We start from the raw sequence: 26,520 nt of genomic DNA, 5'->3' as shown, positions 1-26,520 counted from the left end.
TGAAGTGTGAACTTGGGTCATTTATTTATCGTTTTGCCCAGGCTTAGGAACAGAAGTTTCATTCTCTAAACAAAGCCTGATGAAATGCAGATTATTTTTTTTCCCAGTATTTTTTTCCAGTGGCTTTGACACCCCAAAAAAACCTGAAAGCAAACTAGAAACCAGCAGTGGATTTAAGGCGAGCAGATTTGGTGTGAGGGGTGAACTAAAACACCTCCTTGGAGGAAAAAAAACCACATGCAGCAACAACTTGGGTGAGCAAACCACGACCCACAGCGGGAAAAAAACCCCAAACGCTTTCAACTCAAACTTACCCTGAAAGTTCCCCACTCCGTGTTGTCCCTATTCCCTCGGGAATACGGGGGAAGGAAGGCCCCTCTGCGTGTTTTTCGGGATATAGAGTATAAATATAGGAGGAGTCATGCCACGGACTAGATGCAGAGATTGCACACTATTATTGCATGCGCTGGGTAGTACATGCCAAGGACGCGGCCCTCGCTCGGAATCCCGCGGGACGCTCCCGCCTCCCGGAGCGCCGGCTCCATCCCGGAGTCCGGCCCGGCCCTCGGCGGCCCCGCTGCCCTCGGCAGTCCCAGGCGCACGGGATGCCCGGCCCGGCGCGTTATGTGAAGCGGTCGGAATTCATTTTGCGCAGTTTGGGCGGGAGGTTCCCCTCCATCCTCCCGCCGCCCCCCGAGAGCTTCTGCAGCTTGGGGGGCAGCTCAGCCACCGACTGGCTCATGGGATCCGACATCATCTTCGTGGTCTTAGAGCCCAGTTTCTCCTCGGAGTTGCCGGGCACCGAGCTGATGCGCTGGAGTTTCATGGGCAAATCGCCCATGCTGTAGGCCTTCTCCGAGGTGGTGGAGCTCATCCTGAGCAGTTTTTTCGGGAAGTCGTCCCTCCCGGTGATTTTCTGCAGTTTTGAGGGCAGTTTTGTGCCCACCTCGTCGAGCCCATCCAGGCACTCCACGGAGTTGTTCCTCTCCTTGCTGTTGCTGACGGCGGGCGGGATCAGGGGTGAGGACATGAGGAGCATCTCCTCCTGCTCCTTCACGCTGTAGGGCGGGGTGGGCACCTCGAACGTGGCGTGGAACTGGGAATAATCCACCTTGAAGAACCCTTCTTCCAAGGAGATCACCGGGAAGAAGCGATGGCCCCAGAGCACCTCGTCCTCCGTGTAGGATGTCCTGGCTTGGCATGTCATCCCTGCAAGGAGAAGGGAGGAAAAGCTTCCACCAGTTCCAGGAAATCGGGGATGCGCAGAAATCCTTGAGCAATTCCATGAACTGGATTTTATGGGTTTAAATGTATGAAAAAAAAGCACTGGCCTGCCTTTGTTTGGAGGAAATGATGCATCAGGGGAGGTTTAGGCGGATATTAGGGAAAATTCCTTCATGGAAAGGGCTGTCCAAGGCAGTGGTGGCGTCCCCAGCCCTGGAGGGATTTCAAAGCCCTGTGGATGTGGCACCTGGGGACGTGGGGCAGTGGTGCTGCTTGTAGGTTGGACTTGATGACCTTAAAGGTCTTTTCCAACCTTAAGGGTTCCATGATTTTAGGATTCTACAGCTGTTAAAGCATCATTCCCAAGGGGAATGATACCAGCGGAAGGGGCGGAACTGAGGAATTCCCACCTACATTTACAGACTCTTTGTGGCGGTGCTGCTGCCCAAGGGACATCAGGGCTGCCTGAGAACCCTGGGACTGAACCAGCAGGAGCTGTAAGAGCAAATGGGGCTTGTCAGATCCTAAAGTATTCCTAAGTTATTCCATATTTCCCTCATGTCCACGAACACACACAAAACCAGCCCCTCATAGGCACATTCCAACCCATCAGGGAGCAGCAAGTTCCACAAAATACATTTATTCCTCTTCAAAGGCCTCACCAGTAATCTGCTCCCAGATCCATCGCTGCCAGGCTGGGATCCAGCTCCAAAAAATTATCAGGGAATAAAACCATGACTAAGAGGCACAACACTGCCCTTCCTCTTCCTCCCACCGTGGAGAAAAGTCCCCTCAAGCACCAGACTTGGCCACCCTGGTGACCCTTGGCAATCAGAGGGAGATGACGCTCCTGGATTGCTGGAGGCTTCCTGCTTTTTAAAAATTTTTATTATTATTATTTTTATTTTTAACTCCTCTCTGTAGCAATCTGTAAATTACGCTGCCATTTGCTCCTCACGCAGCCAAGTGGAACTGTGACATTTGGATTTCAGGAAGCTCCATCCACCTCTGCAAACACATCCCCTGCCTGGCTCACCAGGATGATGCCTGGGAGCCAGGAGAAAAGGAAAGGAGCTTGGGAAGGCACAGGAAAAACAACAGCGGGGCTGCAGCGAGGGGGAGTGGGATGGAATGTGATACACAGCCAGGAAAATTCCAGTTTATCCCACTTCATGCTACTGCTGACGGGATCAGTGTTGGTTTGGCTGCTGATCACAAGACAAAACTTTGCTTCCCACTTTATCTCTTGGGAGAAAACCATGAATCCAGGATTGTAGCATTGGATGCTGCTCCCACTGCCGGGAAGGCCTCACACCTGCAGGAACACACCCAGAGCCGTCCCTCATCCAGGACATATTTTTTGTACTTCCCAGTGAATCTCACCCAGAGGCCAGGTGCTCCTGCTCATTAACTGGGGTGGAAGCAATCCCCTTCCTAAAGGGTTTAGGAAAAACCTGCAATTCTGAGAAAAATGGCAATTTGAGTGAGCTCTGCTTCCACCTGCGCCCTTCACTCTGCAGCTGCTCAGGAGCAGCTTCACCAGCACATCCCAGAGCTTCCCCTGCTGTCCCTAAGCCCTGACTCCCGCTGGGACCTCCTCGAGTACTGAACGTGGGATTCCACATCTGAATCTGTACCTGCATCTGTATCCCTATCCGAATCTATATCCACATCTGCATCTGTATCCACATCCCCATCCATATCCACATCTGCATCTGTATCCTCATCTGAATCCATATCCACATCTGCATCTGTATCCACATCCCCATCCATATCCACATCTGCATCTGTATTCACATCTGAATCCATATCCACATCTGCACCTGTATCCCCATCTGAATCCATATCCACATCTGCACCTGTATCCCCATCTGAATCTATATCCACATCTGCATCTGTATTCACATCCCCATCCGAATCCATATCCACATCTGCACCTGTATCCCCATCTGAATCCATATCCACATCTGCATCTGTATTCACATTCCCATGCAAATCCATATCCACATCTGCATCTGTATTCACATCCCCATCCGAATCCACATCCACATCTGCACCTGTATCCCCATCTGAATCCATATCCACATCTGCATCTGTATCCACATCCCCATCCGTATCCACATCTGCATCCACATCCCGATCCAAATTCCCATTCACACCTATATCCACACCCACATCTGCATTCCCATCCCTGTCAGCATCTGCCTCCCCATCCTCATCCCCTTCTGCATCCACATCTCCAGACCCAGCTCCACCTGCATTCCCATTCCAATCTGCTTCCACACCCTGTCAGCAGCTGCATTCCAAACCCCGTCCCCACCCCAGGCAATCCCATGGCAATGCCGGGGGCTGTTCCCAAGGGCTATTCCCACCTCCTGCTCCATGGTCCTGCCTCTCCCAGCAGGCTTTCCACGGAGGAATTTCATACCCACCATTACCATGGAAAAATGGATCAGCTGAATCTCGGGAAAATCAGCCGCAGATTCTGTCTCGTTCCCACATCAGCTCACTGGAGGGATAAATATTTGCAGGAATATCGTTTGTCTTTCAAATCCATGGATCTCCTTCCCCAACAAACCCAAGGGCACAAATTATTTAAGAGCCTCTCAGGATGAACAGCAGCAGCCAATATTCCCAACATGTCAGCCAATATCAGCCCCAGCTCTGAGCTCACAGGGTTGTTCTGCCATTCCACACTTGTATTCCAGCAGTAACAGAATCCCAGGATGGTTTGGGTTGGGAGGGTCCTTAAAGCTCATCCCATCCCACCCCTGCCATGGGCAGGGACACCTCCCACTGTCCCAGGCTGCTCCCAGCCCCAGTGTCCAGCCTGGCCTTGGACACTGCCAGGGATCCAGGGGCAGCCCCAGCTGCTCTGGGCACCCTGTGCCAGGGCTTGCCCACCCTCCTAGGGAACAATTCCTTCCCAATCTCCCATCTATCCCTGCCCTCTGGCACTGGGAAGCCATTCCCTGGGTCCTGTCCCTCTGTCCCTTGTCCCCAGTCCCTCTCCAGCTCTCCTGGAGCCCCTTCAAGCCCTGCAAGGGGCTCGGAGCTCTCCCTGTGTCCTTCCCTTCTCCAGGTGAACATTCCCAGCTCTCCCAGCCTGGCTCCAGAGCTGAGGGGCTCCATCCTACACCAGGACCTTTGTCCCCAGCACACCTCCTAAAAAGCACCATGCCCCAAATCCATGAGTATTTCCACGTTTTCCCACAGAAAGGGCAGGATCAGTGGGTGCACGCCACCTCTGCCAGCCCTTCCAATAATTACCCCAGGATTATTTTCCATGAATTTTGCTCATGGATATCGCTCCTGGCTCCCAGTTTTCCATTCCTGCTGTTGGCATGGAAGGGTTTCCATTTCCTGAGCTTTTCTCCCCTCTCGAGTTCCCCCTCAGCAGGGCCCGCAGCCCGCGCTGCCTCCGCCGCCTCCACCCCGACCACGGGCCTGCTCCCAGCTTCCCAAGTTCTCCACGTGATTAATATTCATTTGCAGGATAAATTCCCAGCTCCGGCTTGGAAGCCAACAGGCTGCCTGCAGAGGAATTATTTATTATGGAATTAAGCAGCCGTTCGTCAAAGGAAAATGTTTGGAGTGTTTTGCTCTCTGCTCCCAGCTCAGCCTCCCTCAGGCTCTGCGAGCTGGGAACCAGCAAAGCTCTGCCTGCACACAAATCCCACCTGAACAGGTACAACAATCCCAGATTCCAGCAGAAATACCCCAAAATATCCAATAAAACCCCTCTCCATCGCCTCGAAAACAGGGAATGCTTGTTTTGCATGCGGGGAATCCAGAGGAGCTGTGGCTGCCCCATCCCTGGCAGTGTCCAAGGCCACTTGGATGGGGCTTGGAGCAGCCTGGGACAGCGGAAGGTGTTCCAGCCATCCAGGTAAGGACGATCCTTAATTTCCTTCCAATCCAAGCCATTCCGTGTTTCCGTGATTCTCGCTGTCAGCCCAGCTCAGAGCTGCATCCCTGGATTAATGAGGGGGCAGATGGAGGCCAAAAAAAAAAAACCCGTAAATAAATGCTTTGACTAATTCCACCCCCTAATAATCCTCCAATTACTTCCAAATTTCCGAAGGACCCAGATGGAGCCGGCTGTTTTCTAGAGCCTTAACATAAATTGCCTTGAAAAGAATCCCAGCCCTGCCGTTACTTATCCCATCTGATTCCCGAGGCTGGCTGCTGCCTGGGAAATCACGGATCATTAACCAGCTTTTAACAGCCCCCCCTGCCCTGGAGAGGCCTCAGAAGCAATTCTGGCACCCAAAGGTTCTGTGGCTCTTTTCCCTCTCCAAAGTAATGCCAGAAATTCCACCTCCAGCTGCTGGAATGCAGCTTGCTGGCCAAGGGCTGGACACAGGGACATCAGGTGTCCTTCCCAACGTGGAAAAGTTCATCTGAATCAGTGGGGAAAGAGGGAATTAATGGGGAATTATGGACTCAGCAGCACATGGTCCCAACAGCCACAAAAAGGGCATCTCTGTGTCCCAGGATTGGGAGGAAGAAGAACCTCCAGCAGGAATTTCTGGCCAAAATGCACAAATCTCCTTCTTTTTGTCAGGTTTTTAACTTTTTTCTTAGGAAGAGCTCCTGCCCTGCAGGTTCAAACTCCTGGAGCTGAGCCAGGGGCTCCTCCCTGTGCATTTTGGGGGTTGATCTGCCTTAAACCTGCAATTTTCCTGGAAAACCTCCAAAATACCTGTTAAAGGTGAATCACACAGCAATGACTGATGAATTTCTAACAACTGAGCTAATTCAGAACTGCAATTTAAGGCCCCTGAAGGGAAGAGTAAAGCCTGATTAGGGCTTGATATAAAACATACAACACTCACCCCCCCTGCTCTTGCAGGGCCAAGGGAGGATTTGCTGCTGCAGGAAAAAGGATTCCCACAGCAACCTCTCCTCTTCCAGGGCTGCAGAGGAGGTAATGGAATCCTGGAATGGTTTGGGTCAGAAGGGAAGTTAAGGATCATCCCATCTCACCCCTGCCATGGCAGGGACACCTTCCACCATCCCAGGGTGCTCCAAGCCCCGTCCAACCTGGCCTGGGACACTGCCAGGGATCCAGGGACAGCCACAGCGTCACTCCAAACACAGGGATAGCAGCTGCTCTATCCAAGGAAGAGTGGGAGATCCTGATGTTCCCACCTGGAACGGTGACAGACAGATGGGATCTGCAATCAGCCCTGATAACGGGGACACCGAGCGGGGTCAGCCCCCAAACCAGGAGGGTTTCAGCTCTCAGGCTCTTCCTCTCCCCCTGCACTGCCACGCTGTTTTCCCATGGAAGTTCAGCCGCCAGACTGGGAAATGCACAGCCCGCCGGGAGCGCTCCTCCGCAGACAGAGCGTGGGGCTGAGGCTGCACCACCTCCATCTCCCGGCAAGAACAGCTATTTCTGGCGCTAACGTTTCCCAGCTCCGCTCCAAGGCTGCTCCTCCATTAAAGTGACGATGGCTTGAAGTGCTCCAGAACGTTCTGGCAATCCATGGCCAGGGAGCTGGGAATGTTCACCTGGAGAAGGGAAGGGCACAGGGAGAGCTCAAAGCCCCTTGCAGGGCCTGAAGGGGCTCCAGGAGAGCTGGAGAGGGACTGGGGACAAGGCCTGGAGGGACAGGACACAGGGAATGGCTTCCCACTGCCAGAGGGCAGGGATGGATGGGAGATTGGGAATTGGGAATTGCTGGCTGGGAGGGTGGGGGAGCAATTTTTCCATAAAACCCCATTTTGGTTAAAGAGAAATAAAATACAGCATTTCCTGAAATGTGAGACACAAAATGTGCCCTAAAGGTACCAACCATAAAACCCCTTTATGAACCATGAACATACCACAGAATCCTAGAATTATCTGGGTTGGAAGGGACATTAAAGATCATCTCATTCCAGCCCACGGGCAGGGACACCTCCCGCTATCCCAGGCTCCTCCAAGCCCTGTCCAGCCTGGCCTTGGACACTTCCAGGGATCCAGGGCCATTAATTTCCCATTAATTTTAATCCCTGGGAATTCCAACACACAGTGATTTACCACATCAACTCTGTGTGCAAAAAGGACCCAAAGATCCCTTCCAACCCAACCATTCCATGATCCCATGCTCCCGTGGCTCCAGGATCACTCCTGTCAGTCAGACATCAGTTTTATCCCAAATACTTTATTTCTCCTCACCCTCAGGAGCAATCCCAGGCTCCTGCTCCTCTCCTCAGTCGAGACCCGTTGTTTATCTCCACTCCATAAATACCTCCTGCTTTATTCCCACTGTTCTCCCGGAGCATTCCTGACATTTAAACACATCCACGACACCAAAGGTATTTCCCTTATCAGCCAGGCCTCTTCCCGGGGCGCTTTTCAATCCCTCACAGCCCCAGATTTCCCTGGCACCCTCAGCACCTCGGTCGGGTGTTTGCCAGGACCATGCTTAGTCCAAATCACGGCAGGTTTCCAAAATCCCATGGAAGCAGCACAGGAAAGCACATCCTGCTCCTGCTCCCACACCCAGGGACGCAACAGGCTGCTGGCAGGTGAGGAACATCCCTTTTTTGTATCAAAAAAAGAGGGGAAAATGAAAGTTTGGCAGCCTCCAGGGCTGCCCTGCCAGGCCTGGAGCAGGGTTTTCCATCCTTTTGGAAGAGCAGAGGAAGGAGCAGTTATCTGGATCAAACCACCCGGTGCACATTCCATGCAATAATTAATCCGGGGAATCTGCCCTGCTATTTTTATCCTCTCCTGATTTTTTTAATCCCAACCCCAGACTCCGCTCCATTCCTTTCCCTACGGCCGGAATGCATCAGGGCCGATCCCAGCCCCTCCAGCCCCTTCCTTGGAGCAGGTTCCTTTCCCAGAGCCATCTGCCACGTTCCCAGGTTTGCATCATTCCCCTCCCACCCGGCCAGGATTGACTCAGCAGCACCAGAAGGGAAGGATTTCATTCCCTGCTCGGATGCACTGGGAAGGGCAGGGAGAAAAGGATGGAGGGAGGAGGGATGGGAATGGGAGAGGCAATGCATCCCTCCCCATGGATGGGGATATTCCCAGGGAGCTGGGGACATGGATAAAATAGGGTTTGGACATAAACTGGAATTGCCCATCCATGCCCTGGAGAAAAGCAGTGGATGCTCTCCAGAGCTCCCATCAGCCTCAAGTATTCCCAGATTTTTCCTGACAGCACAGTCCTGTGAAAACATTCCTTATGCTAAACAGAGAATCCCAGACTGGTTTGGGTGGGATGAGAAATTAAGGATCATCCCAATCCAGCCCTGCCATGGGCTGCCATGTCCCTGCCATGTCCCCAGCCACTGTCCCAGGCTGTTCCAAGCCCCAATGTCCAGCCTGGCCTTGGGCACTGCCAGGGATCCAGGGGCAGCCACAGCTGCTCTGGGCACCCTGTGCCAGGAAAAAAAACCCTTCATGGAAAAAACAATCCAGGCCTGGCAGTCCCCATCCCTGGAGGGATTCCAAAGCCCCGTGGATGTGGGCACATGGGCCAGTGGTGGCCTGGGCAGTGCTGGGAATGGTTGGACTCCATGGGCTCAGAGGGATTTTCCAGCCTAAAAAATGGAGCTGGTTCTGCTTTCCATGGAGCGTGGGCTCCAAAGTGCAGCTGGAAATGAGGGGATTCATCTGTGGCTCAGTGTTGGGAATGGCAGGGAAGAGCCCCAGGGACAAAGAAATGCTCTGTGAAATCCCAGGAGATCAGAGGTGTCTCGGAGCAACACCTGAGGGAAGTCAGTAAAAAAGGGGAAAACAAAGATATGGGCAGGAATTCCTGCTCTCCAAACGGGAACGCTTCCATTGTGAGGCTGAGCCCGGCCCTTCCCTCCCCTCTCACAGCCGCTCCTCCAGCAGCTCCCGCTCCTCCAAACTCCCACCCGGCCATATGGGCTCAGCACCGAAATAGAGCTCTCCTCTGCAGGGCTTGGCAGCCCTACCAACACCCCGAGGGAGCCAGAGACGCCTTCCTGGCACGGAAAATCCAGCTCTCTTCAGATGGAAAGGGACAATTCATTGGGGCGGACAGCGGGGCCACACAGGGAGAGCATTCCTGGGCTCCAGGGCCTGGGGACGTTCCCTCAGTGCTGCCAGAGGGACACCTGCTCCAACCCAGCATCCCTGCCCATCCACCCTATGGAAAAAGGCTCTCAGGATGCTTGGGAGACTGACTTAAATAGAACAGAAAGTCAGCAGGCGCTTTCCGAGCTGCAAGTAATCTGTATCAACGGCAGGGTGATCCAGAGGAGGACGATCCGCCTCTGATTGCCCAGACAAGCTGTGGATTCCGCACCCCTGGAAGTGTCCAAGGCTGGATGGAGCTCGGAGCAGCCTGGGACAGTGGGAGGTGTCCCTGCCCTTGGCAGGGGTGGGATAGGATGGGCTTTAAGGTCCCTTCCCACCCAGACCATCTGGGACTCCATGGTTTTACAGAAGGCAGCACGGAGCTGTTTGGGAATAACCTCTCGGGGCTTAGCGCCACTAGTCTGACACAGGGACTGACCTGTTGAGTATCTTTAAAATATTAAATATTCTGAGGCCATCAATTAATCCCCACAACTGCTTCCAACAAAGCTGCTCCGTGATTCCTGCTCCTCACCTGCAGTCCTGGCCTGGCCAGGGAATTCAAGGAGATCCCCCCCCCGAATTGATCAGGAGAGAAGGAAACAGCTGGAGCTGTGCCAGAGGGGGATGGGATGGAGCTCAGGGAAAGGTTCTTCCCCAGAGGGTGCTGGGCACTGCCCAGGCTCCCCAGGGAATGGGCACGGCCCCGAGGCTGCCAGAGCTCCAGGAGTGCTTGGACAGCGCTGCCAGGGATGCCCAGGGTGGGGTTGTTGGGGGGTCTGTGCAGGGAAGGAGCTGGATCCACGATCCTGTGCATCCTTCCAGCTCTGACATTCCCTGATTCTATGCAGACCTCGTTCACCATCCCCTCCTGGGATCCCAGTATTTAAAATTCCTGAGAACACAGACTGCACTCCCGTGTTCCCAGGGGTATCCCAGGGCTGGATCCAGGGGATGACGCCTCACAGAGGGGACATGGGGCCAGTGACCGCCTGCTGTGGGACAGGAGCACCTGGAAAAGGGGATCACCAACCCCTGGCAACCCCAAACCTCCTGCTCTGAGGGATTGTTCTGCTCCTCTGTGCCCCAGACAGCTGCTGAGGCTGGGTTGGAGCAGCTTTCCCAGCTCCTCACCTGCATCCATCTGTCTGGCACTGGGAACATCCCAGCTCCCATCCCCACCTCTCCCAGGCCGGAACAGCTCCTGTCATGTATTTCAGATCCATGCACAGCTCCAACACCACCTCCCTTGAACTAAACATAGCTCGTGGCACGCAGGCGGCGGGAGGAGCTGACAAACATTCCCTGCCTGACACCGGGAGCACAGCGCTCCCGGGAAAGAGAGGATCGGGGCTGTCAGCACTGCGGGAACGGCTGTCAGGCTGGATTTGGGGCTGGAAAAGGCTCTTCGGGAATCCACACACACCTTGCTGGGCCATGGATATATAAATATATACAAATTTATACAAATAGCATGGGATGACAGGCTCCCAGAGTGGTTTGGGTTGGGAAGGACATTAAATCCCACCCCATTCCACCCTCTGCCATGGGCAGGGACACCTGCCACTATCCCAGGTTGTTCCAGCCTGGCCTGGAACACTCCCAGGGATGGGGCAGTCTCCCCTTCCCATGCAAGGAGCAGAGAGCTCAGTGTGACCTCCCCGACTTGGAAAAGCTGAAAACCTTTTCCCTCTGCAAAACCTTCCCAGCCAGCATCTCCACACCCTCAGCAATTCCATGCTGGATTTTCCCCACTGGTGACCCGTTTTCCTGCTCCCCCCAGGTGCATCACCAGGTGCTCAACACCTCCAAGCTGCTCCTGCATCCGCAGCATCCTCAAACCTCTCCCGGGGGAAAACAAACACCCCAAAACACGTGGGATAAACACCCCCAAATCCCACAGGCCCGGCGTTTCCTGGAGCAGAGGCAGATAGGGCTCAGAGGTTTTGGATGCTGCTCCCTCCCTGTGGCTCCCACCGCGGTTCAGATCCGAGGGCGGCACAGAGGGAAATCATTTCCTGCAGCGTGGGCAGGAGGGAGGGAGGGAGGGAAGGAGTCGATCCCGAGGGCAGGGAAGGTTAATTAGGGCCCACATCCCTGGGGATGGGATGGCATCCAGCAGGCTCGTTGTTCCCAGGAGGATGGATCCGCCACGTCCCAGCCCGAGCCGCACAAATACCCACATGCCTGCGGGGGTTTCTAATTTTACATCCCAGCCTTGCTGCCATCCCGAGCGTGCTGATTGAGCTCTCCCCAGGCTGGCTTAAAAGCCTCTGAGTCTGGAGCATTTTTGTCGTTTTAGGGGAAACGATGCCTTTTTTTTTCCTGAAGGTTTCAGGAGCGGCTCGGTATTTGTGACATTGGGAATTCTGGCTGCTGCTCTTTGCCTTGGCCCATCCCAAATGTCAGGGCACTGCTTTGCTTCCAGGAAAAATCCTGGTGGGCTGCAGAGGTGCTTCCACACCTCCACAGGATCCCAGCCTGGTTCGGGTGGGAAGGGACCTTAAATCCCATCCTATTCCATCCCTGCCATGGGCAGGGACACCTCCCACTGTCCCAGGCTGCTCCAGCCTGGCCTTGGACACTGCCAGGGATCCAGGGGCAGCCACAGCTGCTCTGGGAATTTCATTCCAGGGCTTGCCCACCCTCCCAGCCAGGAATTCCTTCCCAATATCCCACCTAACCCTGCCCTCTGGCACTGGGAAGCCATTCCCTGTGTCCTGTCACTTCTTGTCCCAAGTCCCTCCACAGCTCTCCTGGAGCCCATTCCCCTCCCTGGAAGTGTCCAAGGCCAGGCTGGACGGGGCTTGGACCAGCTGGGATAGCAGGAGGTGCCAGGGATGGACTGGGATGGGCTCTAAGGTCCCTTCCCACCCAGCCCATCCTGAAATTCTGTGATTTACATTCTTAAAACTTCCTGGGTAGGAGCCACTGCTGCTCATTTTCCCTATCCCCATCTCATTCCCACGTGCCCAGTCTGGGATGAACAGGGACAAGGCTTCAAAGCAGGAAGCCACAGCCACCCCACACGGTCATCCCAGCCCTTCCACCCGCTAAGGGCATTCCAGAGGGAATTCCCTTTGCAGCAGCATCCCAGAGCCCCCCGAATCCGGCTGCTCCCGAGCGCACCCGGCTCAGACCCATCTCGGTGCTCCCGAGGACAGCAGCAGCCTCTGGAATAGCGGATCCCACTCCCTGAGAATCCTTAATTGCTTTGTTTGTGTTTACGGGGCTCTCAGGCTGATCTGCTCAGCGCTAATGAGCCATTAACTCCCAATTAGGAGCTCTCCGAGCACAGCTCTAATTCCAGGGAGCTCTGCTGATGAATTAATTACCAGGTGAGCTCGGCTGCTGCCTCGGAGTGAGGCCTCCCGAGCCCCAGCACCACGGGAACAGCATTCCCTAAATAACTGCTCCTGGAGACACTGTGTTCCTGTGGGAACACAGACTCACCACCATGAAATCCCAGGATGGGTTGGGTGGGAAGGGACCTTCAATCCCATCCCAATCCACCCCTGCCATGGGCAGCGACACTTCTGCTATCCCAGGCTGCTCCAGCCTGGCCTTGGACACTTCCAGGGATCCAGGGGCAGCCACAGCTGCTCTGGGATTCCATCCCAGGGCCTCCCCACCCTCCCAGCCAGGAATTCCTTCCCAATATCCCATCTACAGTGGAAATCTGGAATGCTTTCACGGGCATCATGGATCAAGCCACAACTCCAGGCATGTTTTCCATGCGGCTTTTAAATTCTTAACCTCTGCCAGGTATTAAAAAAAAAGGGAAAACCCCATTCTGTTCTGGCTGAGGTCCCTGGTACAAAGCACCCTGTGAATTTTTCCGAGCTTCCCAAGCCTGCCCAGGTCTGGCTGCCGAGCAGCACTGGGGGAAGCAGCCACGGGCAGGGAAATCGGAGGGAATATTAAATATAAATCCCAGCTCTTTCATCACGTGGAGCGCTGAACACGGAGTCAGCAATGTTCCACTGGGGGAAATTCCATCCCAGCTCCGTGCCCCGGGAATTTAAAGTGTCTGCAGCACAGAGAGGAGTGGGAAAGGCTCCAGAGGCACATTGGGAATGTGCTCAGCACCTCGGGCTGTGTCCTGTTGGGTGAGCACAGCTAAAAGATGGGAAGGGTCAAGCGATGGAACAGAAAGGCAAAAGGGATGAAGCGTTCATAGGGATCAGGGTTTGGGAGTTTGGAGAGCTCTGGGATGTGCTTTTAGCTGGGACTTGGAGTGGGGCCCCTCGGCTGCTGCTTGAACCAACCCCAGCACCCAGGAACCACCACCCCAGCCAGAATCCCAGGATCACTGAGGCTGGAAAAGCCCTCCAAGGGCCTGATCCCCACCTTGTCACACAGCCCAGGGGTCGATGGGATCCTGGGAAGGAATTCCTGGCTGGGAGGGTGGGCAGGCCCTGGCACAGGGTGCCCAGAGCAGCTGCAGCTGCCCCTGGGTCCCTGGCAGGATCCCAGGCCAGGTAGGACGGGGCTTGGAGCAGCCTGGGATAGTGGAAAATGCCCCTGCTGGATGAGCTTTAAGGCCCCTTCCCACCCAACCCGTTCCATGATTCTGTGATTCCCTGATCTTTATCACCCTCGCACTGACAACGTAATTTTAAATTTAAACATGTTCCAGTTCTTGGTTACACCGATCCCAAAAATACTCCAGAAGCCACAACCAGCCCCACACCCACCTCCAGCCCACATTAAATCCCTGGAGGTTTCCTGGAGAAGCCAAAGCCGGGACACAGCCAGGAACACGGGGAGCAGGAAGATGGAGAGAGCCCTCCCTGTGGGACTCGCAGCCATCCCATGTCCTTAATCACAGTTAGTGCTGCCTATCCAGGGTTATTCATCCCGGAGCTCCGAGCTGTGTCCTGACGGATCCGGTGCGGCCATGGATCGATATCTTAACGAGGAGAGAGGAAATCTCATCAGGAAAATTGCTGCTCCAGAGGCTGCCTTGCCTTGGCTCCATTTATCTCTGCACCTCTGGGTCATCTTTCCCTAGACCTGTCCCAATGGAACAGGAGGTGATTCCTGATGGGATTGGGGGGTGCCTGAATCACCCCAGAGCAGCTGTGGGACCTCACAGCATCCCAAAGTTATCACTGCCACGAATTCCAGAACATGGAATAGTTTGGATAGGAAGGACCTTAAATCCCACCCAGTGCCACCCCTGCCATGGCAGGGACACCTCCCACTGTCCCAGGCTGCTCCAAGCCCCAATGTCCAGCCTGGCCTTGGGCACTGCCAGGGATCCAGGGGCAGCCACAGCTGCTCTGGGAATTCCAGCCCAGCCCCTCCCCACCCTCATATCCAGGAATTCCTTCCCAATATCCCATCTAAATCAACCCAAATCCTTCAGCTGCAAGCCTTTCCCTCTTGTCCTTGTCACACAGGGGCTCCTTGAATCGTTATCATTTCTGACAAACCCCGAGCAGAAAGAATCCTTGGAGGCAATAAATGGAATAAATCCATAACAACAGCAGGAATTTCAGCACAAGGGGCGGGGCAGGGCAGAGGCGCAGAGCAGATCCGGGAGCTGGATAAGCAGAGGGGGATTCCAGCCCAGGCTGCATCCCTGCTGCCCACAGCCTCACGCAGATAAGGCTGACCCAGCTCTGCTCCACAAGCAATAAATCTCCGGATAAATCGACTCCATGGAGCATTTTCCTGTCTGGGGGCACAATTGTTTGTTTCTTTGTTGGATTTTTATTGTCCTGCCAGTGTTGAATTGCAGGGGCAGCCACAGCTGCTCTGGGAATTCCAGCCCAGACCCTCCCCAACCTCCCAGCCAGCAATTCCCAATTCCCAATCTCCCACCCATCGCTGCCCTCTGGCAGTGGGAAGCCATTCCCTGTGTCCTGTCCCTCCAGCCCTTGTCCCCAGTCCCTCTCCAGCTCTCCTGGAGCCCCTTCAGGCCCTGCCAGGGGCTCGGAGCTCTCCCTGTGTCCTTCCCTTCTCCAGGGGAACATTCCCAACTCTCCCAGCCTGGCTCCAGAGGGGCTCCAGCCCTGGAGCAGCTCCGGGGACTCCTCTGGGCTCTCTCCAGCAGCTCCAGGTCCCTCCTGTGCTGGGGCAGCTCTGCAGGTGGGGTCTCAGCTGGCCGGGGCAGAGGGGCAGAATTCTGCCTTCCTGCAGGTCACAGATTCCAGAGGCACCTGGACACCCTGATCCAATGCCCTGCTCCTGGCAACCCCATCCTCCCCCTGTTCCCACCACTGCCCGGATTTGGTGTGAAATCCCGGGATTTAGGCCCCAGCACTCACAGCACAGGGGCTGAGTTTGCTCTGCTGAGAGCTTCAGGATTCGTTCATGTCCTGCACAACATCCCCGGGAGCTCCAGGGAGTCACTAAGGCTGCAAACAAGGCTGAGGAGCCCGCAGTAAATGCTGCACTGAGGGCAGGGAGCTGTTCCCAGCAGCCTCTCCCAGCGCTGGGATGGCACACACGGCTCCAAACCCTTGGAACCCCGTCACGGTCACTAAAGGGCTTAGTCTGGACTCCCAGATGAATTCAGAACAACAAGGCGGGATGAGGATCCTCCCTGGATGCTTCCAGGGGCAGCTCAGCGGTGAATAAACAATGGGCAGCCTTTGTCTCCATACCCCAGAAGGGCCCTGGGATCAGCCAGGAGTGGGCAGGGCTGCATCCCAGGAGCGCCATTCCCACAGGGATGCAGCCCCCTCACCCAATTCCCTCTCCCCCTGCTCCCCAAATCCCACAGAACCAGCACAGACAGCAGGGAAGGGGCAGGAGGGGCCCCAGCCCTCCAGGCTCTTTCCAGCCCGAGCACAGCTTTCCCCTTGATAAATTCCCAATTCCTCCTGACACTTTGGATGACTCCCCTGGAATGTCCCGGCATTTTACCCACGACAGGCCTCTCCCCCCGCTCCTGCCAAGCACTTTTATCATCATTTCCTTCACAGTGGCATCGGTGCAGCTTGGATTGTGTAACACACGAGGAGCTAAACCAGCACTTTTCTCTTACACCTCACCTTAAAATCATCCCAAGAACCAGCAACAGGCACAGAACCAGGCCTAAACTACAACTGGTTTATGTCATCTGTAAACTGGGAGTGCCCAGCTGGGACAAATCCGGCTGCTAAGTGTCAGACAGGCAAAACAACGAGGCCTGGCTCAGGTTCTTCCCTTGGGATGAACCCCCAGGATATGGAATTCAGCTCTCAACTGCTGGAACTGTGGATGTTTGGGAAGGGTTGGGGTGTTTGGGCTGGGATGGGATGGAAGAGAGGGGCTGGGGGTGTCCAGGGAAGGGAATGGGACTGGGAAGGGGCTGGAGAAATTCTGAGGGAGCTGGAAAGGGGCTCAGCCTGGAGCAAAGGAGGATGCAGAAGGAAAAGCTCTGCAGCAGAGCCCTCCCCAGACGTCCCTCATTTTCCTTTCCCCTCACGTTTTCTCCCACTTTTTGGTTTTCCCCTCATGGCAAGGGGGACCCTGAGGGGCTGGAGGAGTCCAGGGAAGGGAATGGAGCTGGGAAGGGGCTGGAGAATTCCTGAGGGAGCTGGAAAGGGGCTCAGGCTGGAGCAAAGGAGCTCAGGGGGGACCTTGTGGCTCTGCACAGGTCCCTGACAGGAGGGGGCAGCCGGGGGGGTCGGGCTCTGCTGGCAGGGAACAGGGACAGGAGGAGAGGGAACGGCCTCAGGCTGGGCCAGGGGAGGGGCAGGTGGGAAAAATCCTTCATGGAAAGGGCTGTCCAGCCCTGGCACAGGCTGGAGGCTCCATCCCTGGAGGGATTTCAAAGCCATGCCCACAGACAGCCCCTCACCCCAAAGCACATCCTGCTCCCCACACGCTTCCCAGAGAATTCCAGGAGGTCAAAACCCTCCAAAAGGCAGAAGAAACCCAGAGTTAATCACGAGGAGAGCTCAGGGGTTTGGGCCTTTCCAAAAGGAGACATCGTGTGTGGCAGCTCAGGCACTGCAACAACTGCACTGGGAAGGCCAGTTCAGTTGGGATCACGGAATTCCAGAATGGTTTAGGCTGGAAAAGATGCACAAGACCGACTCCAACCATTCCCAGCAGTGCCCAGGCCACCACTGCCCCATGTCCCCAAGTGTCACATCCACAGAGCTTGGAAATCCCCCAGGACTGGGGACTCTGTGCCAGGCCTGGACAGATGTATCCAGGAAGAAATTTTCCCAAATATCCAACCTAAACCTTCCCTTAAGGCCATTCCCAAGCCAGGATCCCTCAGGAGAGCGCATCCATGAGGAACCAGCAGGGAGGGAGCTGCAACATTTAACACCCCGTGCGTTGTGCAGAGCTGTAAATAAATAAAGAATAACGAGCATAAAGGGATCCAGGCCAAGGAGCAGGTATCCATGGAAAAGGCAGCCGGGCATTCCTGGCAGGTTTTGAGCAGCACATCTGCCTGAGGCAGGGCCCCTGCTGCAGGTTATTGAAGGGATGAATAAATAACACTGAACAGGGATCAGTCGGCTGCAATATTTCTGCCAGCCACATCCATAATGCACGGAGGGCAAAGATCCAGGGAAAGCTGCACTGCCAGCGGATGCAGGAGGGTGAATGAGGAGCGGGAAGAAGTTGCTACGGAGGAAAAATGGCTCCAATTTCAAAACAATAAAGGATTCAAGGAGCCACTGCGTGACAGGGACGGGAGGGAATGGCTTTACACTGAAGGATTTAGGTTGATTTAGGTGGGATGTTGGGAAGGAATTCCTGGCTGGGAGGGTGGGGAGGCCCTGGAATAGAATTCCCAGAGCAGCTGTGGCTGTCCCTGGATCCCTGGACAACCTGGGATAGTGGGAGATGTCTCTGCCCATGGAATGAGATGGGCTTTAATGTCCTTCCATCCCAAACCATTCCAGGATTCCGTGAATCAGCACCACTGGAGCACTGCAGGGTTTATTTGTCCGTGAATGTCTCCAGGAGGAGCACGCTGTGTCTATATTTAGCCAGCAGCAGCCCCACATCCCAGCACTCCATGAAAAATTCAAGCCCTTCGCCTTCCCCTTTCCCACCCCAGCATTCCCGACCCCCCCTCCAGCTGCAGCAGGACACAGCTCCCACAGGAAGCGGCATATTCCTCTTTTCCCTGCTCTGTCCCCCCCAGCTCCTGGCAGCAGGCGCAGATCCATAGCAGAGATCAGGGGTTGGTGCTCCCGAGCTCTCCGGCCGATTGCACACGGGCATGATCGCTCCTGCTCAGCCCTCCAACACTAATTCATGGGAAAAATGGAACTCCACATGGAGCCTGCTGATCCAGAGGCTGTGGAAGCGCCGGGTCAGCACAAGGAGGCTGCTCAAGCAGGAGGAGTTCTCTCTGATGAGGCGGGAGCAGGGAATTTTTGCAGAGCCACGACTTGCGCTGAATCACCGGGATTATCCGTGGGGAAAGGGAAGCTCCTGCCCGGCTCTGGGTCAAAATCGCTCCCACTTTTCTCTCCCAGGTCTCCAAAGGGATCTCAGGGAGGAAAAGGAGGGAGCAGGGAAGGCCTGATGCAGGGAAATGGGGAATTGCTGCCTCTGGCAGGAGGAGGGAGCGTTATCCAAGATAAAAGTTATGTAAGGGATGGATCCCAGAATCCCAGGCTGCCGTGGGTTGGGAGAGACCTTAAATCCCATCCCACTGTCCCAGGGTGCTCCAAGCCCCATCCAGCCTGGCCTGGGACACTTCCAGGCATTTGTTGTTACCAAGCTCTTGTCTCCCACCAGACACTTCCTTCCCTGCATTTTCCCAGCACATTCCACCTTCTCCTCAGCTTTAAAAATCCCTTTTTCCCCCTTTTCCAGCCCAGCAGCTCCAGGGGGACAGAGGGAAGCTGGAGCTGAAGGTCCCAGTCCCAGGAAATCCTGGCTCTGCCAGGGCCCAACGTGTTTTGTCCACATGACCAAGAAATATTGGATTTTCCACTGCTGGATTTTGTCTCACAGCAGCACTGGGAAAAGATCTGCCTGATGTTCAGCCCCGAGAGTTTTAAAGGAATGTTTTACAGGGATATTTTAAGGGAATATTTTATCATGCTCAGGTTATGCTTTGGAATATTTCAAATAAAATAAATGCCATTTCAAAGCCACTTCCAAGGTGTGAAATGCTGAATCCTCTTTTCCTGTTGCCCTCCCATCCAACACACAAAAAAAAATCCCAAAATCCGAATGGAAAGATAAAAATAAATAAATAAATTGACCTTTAAAGGTCCCTCCCAAGCCAAACCATTCCAGAATTCCGGTATTTTGCTCTCCACCTTTAAAGTTCCTGAATTTGTATTGAGGTTTCTCACTGACCCTGAGAACAGACATCCAAAACAACCCCATTTTTAAAGGGAATTACCAGAATCCTGTAATTTCCAATTCGGTCCCAGCTCTTTATTCCCTCCAGTTGCTGCATTCTGAACTCACACTCCCTGGATCTGAGAGAACCCTTCCTCTGCTTCCATAATTCCAGTTTTTTCCTGTTTTAAAGCAAATCCAGAGGAGAATGCCTTTGATGCCATCCCGATTTCTTTAATTAAAAAGCCTGGCAGGCTCTGGAGCTCTTTAATCAGCAAATCACGGGAAGAGGTCTCCAAAATAAATTTAATGAGTTTGGAAAATGGATGCACAAACCATTCCTGCAGAGTTTTGTCTGCTTCAGATTCCCATTAAGGGTTCATTTTCCAGGAATTTTAGCAGCTTATCAATAAATTGCAGGATAATACACACAATTATAAAAGGTTGCATAATCCCACACACATCCAGAGGCAAATCCCAGCAGGAAAATCCAGGATGAAAGTCCAATTCTGCCCAGGAACAGCACCAGGAAGCTTTGCTGACAACAGAGCTTCCAATTCTCCAATTCTCCATCCCAGCAATGGGAAACAAGGACAAAAACTGGGAAATAAACCCTTGGAATGTTCTCCCCAATTCCACATTATCCTAATAACAGAGGGGTGGAAGACAGATCCAGAATAACCCGGAATGATCAGCACTGACCCTCAGCAATCAGCAGCAGCTCCGGGTGCTGAAAAGCCCCTGGAGCATCCCCGCTGGGAAGGGCTCCAAAAAATGGGAACAATCCCAGCCCCAGAGTGGGGCATCCTCCAGCTCCTGGGTCTGGGATTGGGAGGAACTCAGAGCACTCCCCACGCAGGAATTTTAGGTCATGGAATCCTGGAATGGTTTGGGTTGAAGGGACCTTAAATCCCATCCCATTCCATCCCAGACACCTCCCACTATCCCAGGGTCCAACCTGGCCTTGGGCACTGCCAGGGATCCAGGGGCAGCCATGGAATAACCTGTGCCAGGCCCTCCCCACCCTCCCAGCCAGGAATCCCTTCCCAATATCCATCCAAATCTTCCCTCTTTTAGCTAAAAACCATCCCAAGGAATCACCTCCATCACCTTTGGCTGTGACCCCTGCTGTGACTCCTAAAAAATCCCTCAGAGGAGACATTTCCCTAAAGGAAAGGCCTGGCTGGAATCTGGGAAGGGAAGAACTCAGCTCAGCCCTGCTGCTCCCCCCAGGGAATTCCAGGAAGGATCAGAAGCTCCCAGCTTCCCTCCTCCCTCTGGGAATACGCTGGATCCGCTTCCCACGTCTCTTCCTCCAACCAAACCCTGTCATTATGGAGGGGAAGGAGAGCAGGAAGGAATGTCGGTGTTTCCCAAAATTCAGAGGCAGCGCACGGACCCCATCCAGGCGGGAGGCATCCCGGAGAAATCGTCTGGATCCGGCTTCATGAGGGAAGGCATCGGAAAGGGGGATTTTCATCAGCCAGGTGGGACTGATGAGCAGGAAGATCCCGCTTAACTCATCAGGCATCTCCCAAAAAATCTCCAGGGCCTCTGCAGCCAGCAAAAGCCAAATTTATTGGGAATATTTCCTCAGTATTTCCTCAATTTTCCACACTCCAAACCCCTCGGTGCTGGAGCTGATCAGAGCCAAGGGATGAAAGCAGGGAAGGAAGCTCAAGGAAAAAAATTCCTCCCAAGCACCTGCTGGAGCCAACCTGGAGCTCCAAATCCAGGGAAAAGACAGAGGTGCCTCAAACCGTGGGTATTCGGAAAGCCCAACTTTGGCTGCCTCAGAACACCTCGCAGCGTGCCCGGAGGAGCAGGGAGCGCTCCAAGGCCGGGAGGGAATTCCAGCCCCGCGGACCCGCGGTGTCCCCACTCACCCGTGGTCTCGACGATTCCCTCCAGGATGACGACGATCTCGAACTGCTCCGTGTGGATGCTCCGCTGGGAGAGGTCGTAGAAGGGGCTCTTGGAGTCGATGACGTGGCAGATGGTCAGGGGGGACACCAGGAACAGCTGGTCCGCCCCGGTGCTGAACCCCACGTCCAGCTCCAGCTGATCCAGGGGCAGGAATTCCCCCTCCGGAGTCTGCCGCGACTGCGAGCGACAAGGAGGGAAAGAGAGGTTGGAGCTCCTCATCCCTGGAAGTGTCCAAAGCCAGCTTGGACAAGGCTTGGAGCAACCTGGGATAGTGGAATGCCTGCCCATGGGATGGGATTTAAATCCCTTCCCACCCAAATATTCCCAGTTCTGGGATTTCACCGAGTGGAATCGGGAGTTAAGGACAATGTGGTGCTTGGGGACACGGCCAATCCAGGGAAAGTCCAGGATGGGCTCTGGGGGGGGAAGGAAATCATGGAATCCCAGAAAGTTTGAGTTGGAAAAGCCCTCCAAGGTGGAGTCCAAGCATTCCCAGCACTGCCCCAGGTCCCCAGGTGCCACATCCACGGCTTTGAAATCCCTCCAGGAATGTGACTCCAGCCCAGCCCCGGGCGGCCGTGCCAACGCCTGACCTCCCTTTCCCTTTCCATGGGGAAATCTTCCCTAATATCCAATCCAGCTCCAGGTTAAATTCCCACAGCCCATCAGTGCCCTCCCTCCCTCCCCTGCATCCGTGGGGTTCCCAGGGAATCCAGCACATCCCTCGCAGCCCTGCCGTGGGACAGCTGCAGGAATCCAGGTGTTCCCGGATCCAGCTGGGATCCCACATGCTGCGAGCTGCTCCCAGGGAATTCAGAAGGAATTCCAGAGCTGAAATCCAGATAAACCAGATAGAAGCGAACACCTCCCCAGTCCCTGGAAGAACCCGACCCCAGGCAATTCCAGAGGGGATATTTTGCAAAGGAATGACCCTGAGTAACTCCCTTGCTCCAAGCGATGACGGGGGGGAAAGTCGGGAATTCTGAGGGCCATCAAAGCTCTTTCCACTCCCAAAAACCCATCCCAAAATTCCCACTGCAGCACAAGAGGCTTTGCACTCATTTCCCACCGCAGGGCTTTGGGGTTGGCTTTGCTCCTGGGCTGAGCTCAGCAGGACAAAGAAAGGAATATCCCCCCGTGGATTGGGAGTTCCAATGCCACGCAGTTCTGCAGGAAAAGAACCTTTTCCATACCAAAAGCCCTTCCCAAAGGAAATCCGGGCCCCCCGGGGCTGCACCTCAGCTGACACAGGTGACTCCCAGCCAGGGCAGGAGCTCCGAGGGAGGAGCTCCCCAATTCCCGCTCCGCGTCCCCGTGCCCCCGAAAGCTGGGAATATAAACCAGGCTCGGCAGTGCCCTGGGAAGAGGGATGGCTCTCCCTGCTGCAATCCTTGGTTTCCTCTTTTTCCCCTTAGTTTTCCCTTTTTTTCCCATTTATTGGCTTCCTTTTCCTCCCTTTTTTCCTTTTTTCCCTTTCCCTGCTTTTCTGTTTTCCCTTCCCCCCTTTTTTCCCTTTTGTTCCCTTAATCCTTTTTATTTCTTCCTTTTATTTTCCCTTTTTCCTATTTTCTTTCAGTTTTCCTTTTATTCCCCCCCTCTTGGGTCCCTTTTATTTTCCATTCCTTGCTTTTATCCTCTTTCCTTCTCTCATTTTCCATTTCTTTTATTTTTCCCATTTTATTTTCCCTTTCCCCTCTCTTCCCTTTTGCTTTTATTCCTTTTTTTATCTTTTTTTACCCTTTTCCCCCCCTTTAATTTTCCCTTTCCTTTTATTTCCCTTTTTTCTTTAATTTTCCTTTTATTTTCCTCTTTCCCCTTTTTTCATTTTATTTTTTCCTCTTATTTTCCCTTTCATTTCCCTTACCCCCTTTTTTTTATTTTACTTTTCCCTTTTATTTTGCCCTTCCTCCATTTTTCCTTTTTTCCCCTTTTTTCCCTCTAATTATCCTTTCTTCCCCTTTTTTTTTCCTTCCCCTTTTTTTCCCAGGAGGCCTGGCCAGCTACTGCTTTTCTTCCAAGCACAAACCTTTCCTTCCCCACATTTCAAACCCAGGGAATTCTTTTGGAGCCACGCTAAGTTGGAAGCTCCAGCTTTTAAAATTCCCCCTGTGGCACTCCCAGAGCCAAAAAAAAAAAAGAGCCATTTTCAAATGCTGGCCTGGAAATGTCTCATTTTTGATCTTTTATAGCTTGAAATACAGGAAGTTATTAAATATATTTCTATTTCTATAGTATGTAGATATATATTTATACATTCATCGTTAAATGTTTCAAAAGGAATTTTATAAATAATATATTGTTTAATAGAAATACATTTATGATTGCATACGATTTAAATCCAGGATGTTATGTTGTTATGCTATTTTTAGATATTTATCAATAGAATTAATATCTATAAACAATATTTCCAATATTTATAATCATACATTAGCACTTAGACTATTTATTAAGGATATTCCATCATTTTAAAGCTATTGAAGGGCTATTTGGGGAGTTTTTTAGGAATTCTTTCCCTCTTTTAGGCACAGACTCCCTCAGGGTTCAGGGGAACCCAGCACTGGGACAGCGCTGATCCCAAAATCCCATGGGAAACAGGGATTTGGGGAGAACAGGACAACTTCAGGAGCCTCCCATGGGGATGAGCGTCCGTCCCTGGGGGTGGCTGGGGGAGCAGGGAGCAAAGGCGGCCACATTTCCAGGGGGGATTGTCCCAGGAAAGGGGACCCTGCCTGGCCCTGCACAGCACCCTCATTCCCGGCAGGATACTCTTCGCATGGAAAGAGCACCCACATTCCCTGCACAGCACCCATCCTGAGGGAAGGACACCTCAATTCCCTGCACAGCACCCACATCCCAGCCAGGGCACCCACATTCCCCACAGAACATTCCCATTCCTTGCACAACACCCATCCCAAGGGAAGGGCATCCACATTCCCGGCACAACATCCACCCTGAGGGCAGAACATCCATGTTCCCTACGCGGCACCCACATCCCGAGGGCAGGGCACCCCCATTCCCTGCAGGACACCCAATCCCGAGGGCAGGGCACCCCCATTCCCTGCAGGACACCCAATCCCGAGGGCAGGGCACCTCCATTCCCTGCAGGACACCCCGTTCCCAGCACCCACCTGCGGGCACCCCCGCTCCCGGGGGATCCATGCGGGATGCTCCGCACGCGGCAAACGCCTCCCGAGCCGGCCCCTTGCTCCCACCGCTCCATCCCGATTCCCGACCCCTCTCCCCTCTGGATCCGCGGCCGCCGGGCGAGCCCCGCACCAACACCAGCTCTTCCCAGCTCTCCAGGGCAGGGATTTTCCAGGTCTAACCCTGGCACCCGGCTTTCCTTGGAGTTCACATCAATAAAGTTCTGCCTGGCTGGGCTCAGCATTATGCCCGGAGCTTTCTCCTCCCCGGCTCACGGAAGGCTTGGAGCTACAAAGGATTTACTTGTCAGGCAAATGGAGCATTTTATAGGAATCTATAAATATCCATCCCAATCCTGCGCCGAATGTAAGAATTATCCTCGAGGAGGGTGGAATGCGGTGCCTGATGGCTCCCGGAGATGCTCCCTGAGGCAGGAAAGCAGGACAGGGATGGACACTAGGACAGCAGCAGGACCCACAAAACAATCCGGGATCATCCAGTCCTAGCCCTGGCCGTGGGCAGGGCCACCTTCCATGGCCCAGGCTGCTCCAAGCCCCAGGGACACGGGGACAGGCACGGGCAGGAGCGAGGGGTGTCCAGGGGACACGGATGTCCCCAGGGGAGCGGCAGTGGGGCCCCGCTTCTGTCACAGAACCATGGAATTGTTTCGGTTGGAAAGCCCTCCAAGACCATGGAGTCCAACCATTCCAACCATTCCCAGCACTGCCAAGGCCCTCATGGAATTATTAAGATTGGAAAATCCCTCCAAGACCACGGAGTCCGAGCACTCCCAGCACTGCCAAGGCCCTCGCATCCCTAAGCGCCACATCCACACAGGATGGGGCCTCCACTGCTGCCCAGGACAGCTTTCCAGGGAGGAGTTTCCCCACCACCCCACTGGGAGCACCCACCTTGAGCAGCTTGCAGCGGATCTGCGCCGAGACCATGTGGCTGTTGCGGAGGTTGCCCACGCGGAACATGAGCGTGAGCTTCCCGTCGCGCATGGAGATGGCGGCGTGCTCGCTGAACATCAGCGTCTCGGCCCTCTTCTTGGGCTGCGACATCTTGATGAACATGCAGCCGATCAGGAAGGCGTCCACGATGGAGCCCAGGATGGACTGGAAGAGGAAGAGGATGATGCCCTCGGGGCACTTGTCGGTGATGTAGCGGTAGCCGTAGCCGATGGTGGCCTCGGTCTCGATGAAGAAGAGGAAGGCGGACGGGAAGTTGTACACGTTGGCCACGCACGGGGTGTAGCTGTCGTCGTGCGCCTTGTTGAGGTCCCCGCGCATGTAGGCGATCACCCACCACATGGAGGCCATGAAGAGCCAGGCCACGGTGTAGGTGAGGATGAAGATGAACAGGTTCCAGCGCCACTTGAGGTCCACCAGGGTGGTGAAGAGGTCGGACAGGTAGCGGCTGGTCTCGCCGCCCAGGTTGCCGTGCTGGACGTTGCAGCGGCCGTTCTTGTCCACGAAGCGCTGGCGCTTCCCGCGCGGGGCGCTGCGCGGGGGCGGGAGGCCTCCGCCGCTGGCCGAGGTGCTCACCACCTGGTACTCATCGCCCAGCTTGCGCCGCAGCGCCGACATGCTCCGCGCACGCCGCGCACACCGCGCACAGCCCCGCGCAGCCGGCAGAGTCCCGCGCAGCGCGCACAGCCCCGCGCACAGCCGGCTCAGCCCCGCGCAGCGCGCACAGCCCCGCGCAGCCCCGCGCACAGCCCCGCACAGCCCCGCGCAGCCCCGCGCACAGCCCCGCGCACAGCCGGCTCAGCCCCGCGCAGCGCGCACAGCCCCGCACAGCCCCGCGCAGCCCCGCGCACAGCCCCGCGCACAGCCGGCTCAACCCCGCGCACAGCCGGCTCAGCCCCCGCGCAGCGCGCACAGCCCCGAGAACAGCCGGCTCAACCCCGC

The 26,520-nt window shown here is 54.7% G+C and overlaps 1 protein-coding gene across 1 annotated transcript; it reads right to left on the bottom strand.

Annotated features, from left to right (window-relative positions):
- On the bottom strand, positions 1-26,274 carry KCNJ3 (potassium inwardly rectifying channel subfamily J member 3). The gene is made up of 3 exons (XM_032114806.1): positions 25,519-26,274; positions 21,424-21,640; positions 1-1,209 (listed from the first exon to the last, which is right to left on the bottom strand). Exons 1-3 carry the CDS (start codon positions 26,194-26,196, stop codon positions 623-625), a joined length of 1,482 nt encoding a protein of 493 aa, XP_031970697.1. The 5' UTR covers positions 26,197-26,274; the 3' UTR covers positions 1-622.
- Between the last annotated feature and the right edge of the window lie 246 nt (positions 26,275-26,520).

The sequence above is a fragment of the Corvus moneduloides genome, chromosome 7 (assembly GCF_009650955.1).
Source record: "Corvus moneduloides isolate bCorMon1 chromosome 7, bCorMon1.pri, whole genome shotgun sequence".
Taxonomy (NCBI): domain Eukaryota; kingdom Metazoa; phylum Chordata; class Aves; order Passeriformes; family Corvidae; genus Corvus; species Corvus moneduloides.
The sequence above is the reverse complement of the archived record's forward strand: the minus strand, read 5'-3'. Positions and strand labels throughout refer to the sequence as shown.

Bases quoted from the DNA above. Each gene is read 5' to 3' on its own strand.
- KCNJ3 (XM_032114806.1), bottom strand. From the start codon at position 26,196: ATGTCGGCGCTGCGGCGCAAGCTGGGCGATGAGTACCAGGTGGTGAGC. The intron at 21,641-25,518 runs GTGGGTGCTCCC...TGTCGCTCGCAG, and splicing joins TCCGCTGCAAGCTGCTCAAG to TCGCGGCAGACTCCGGAGGG. The intron at 1,210-21,423 runs GTGAGTGGGGAC...TTCTCCTTGCAG, and splicing joins GGGAATCGTCGAGACCACGG to GGATGACATGCCAAGCCAGG.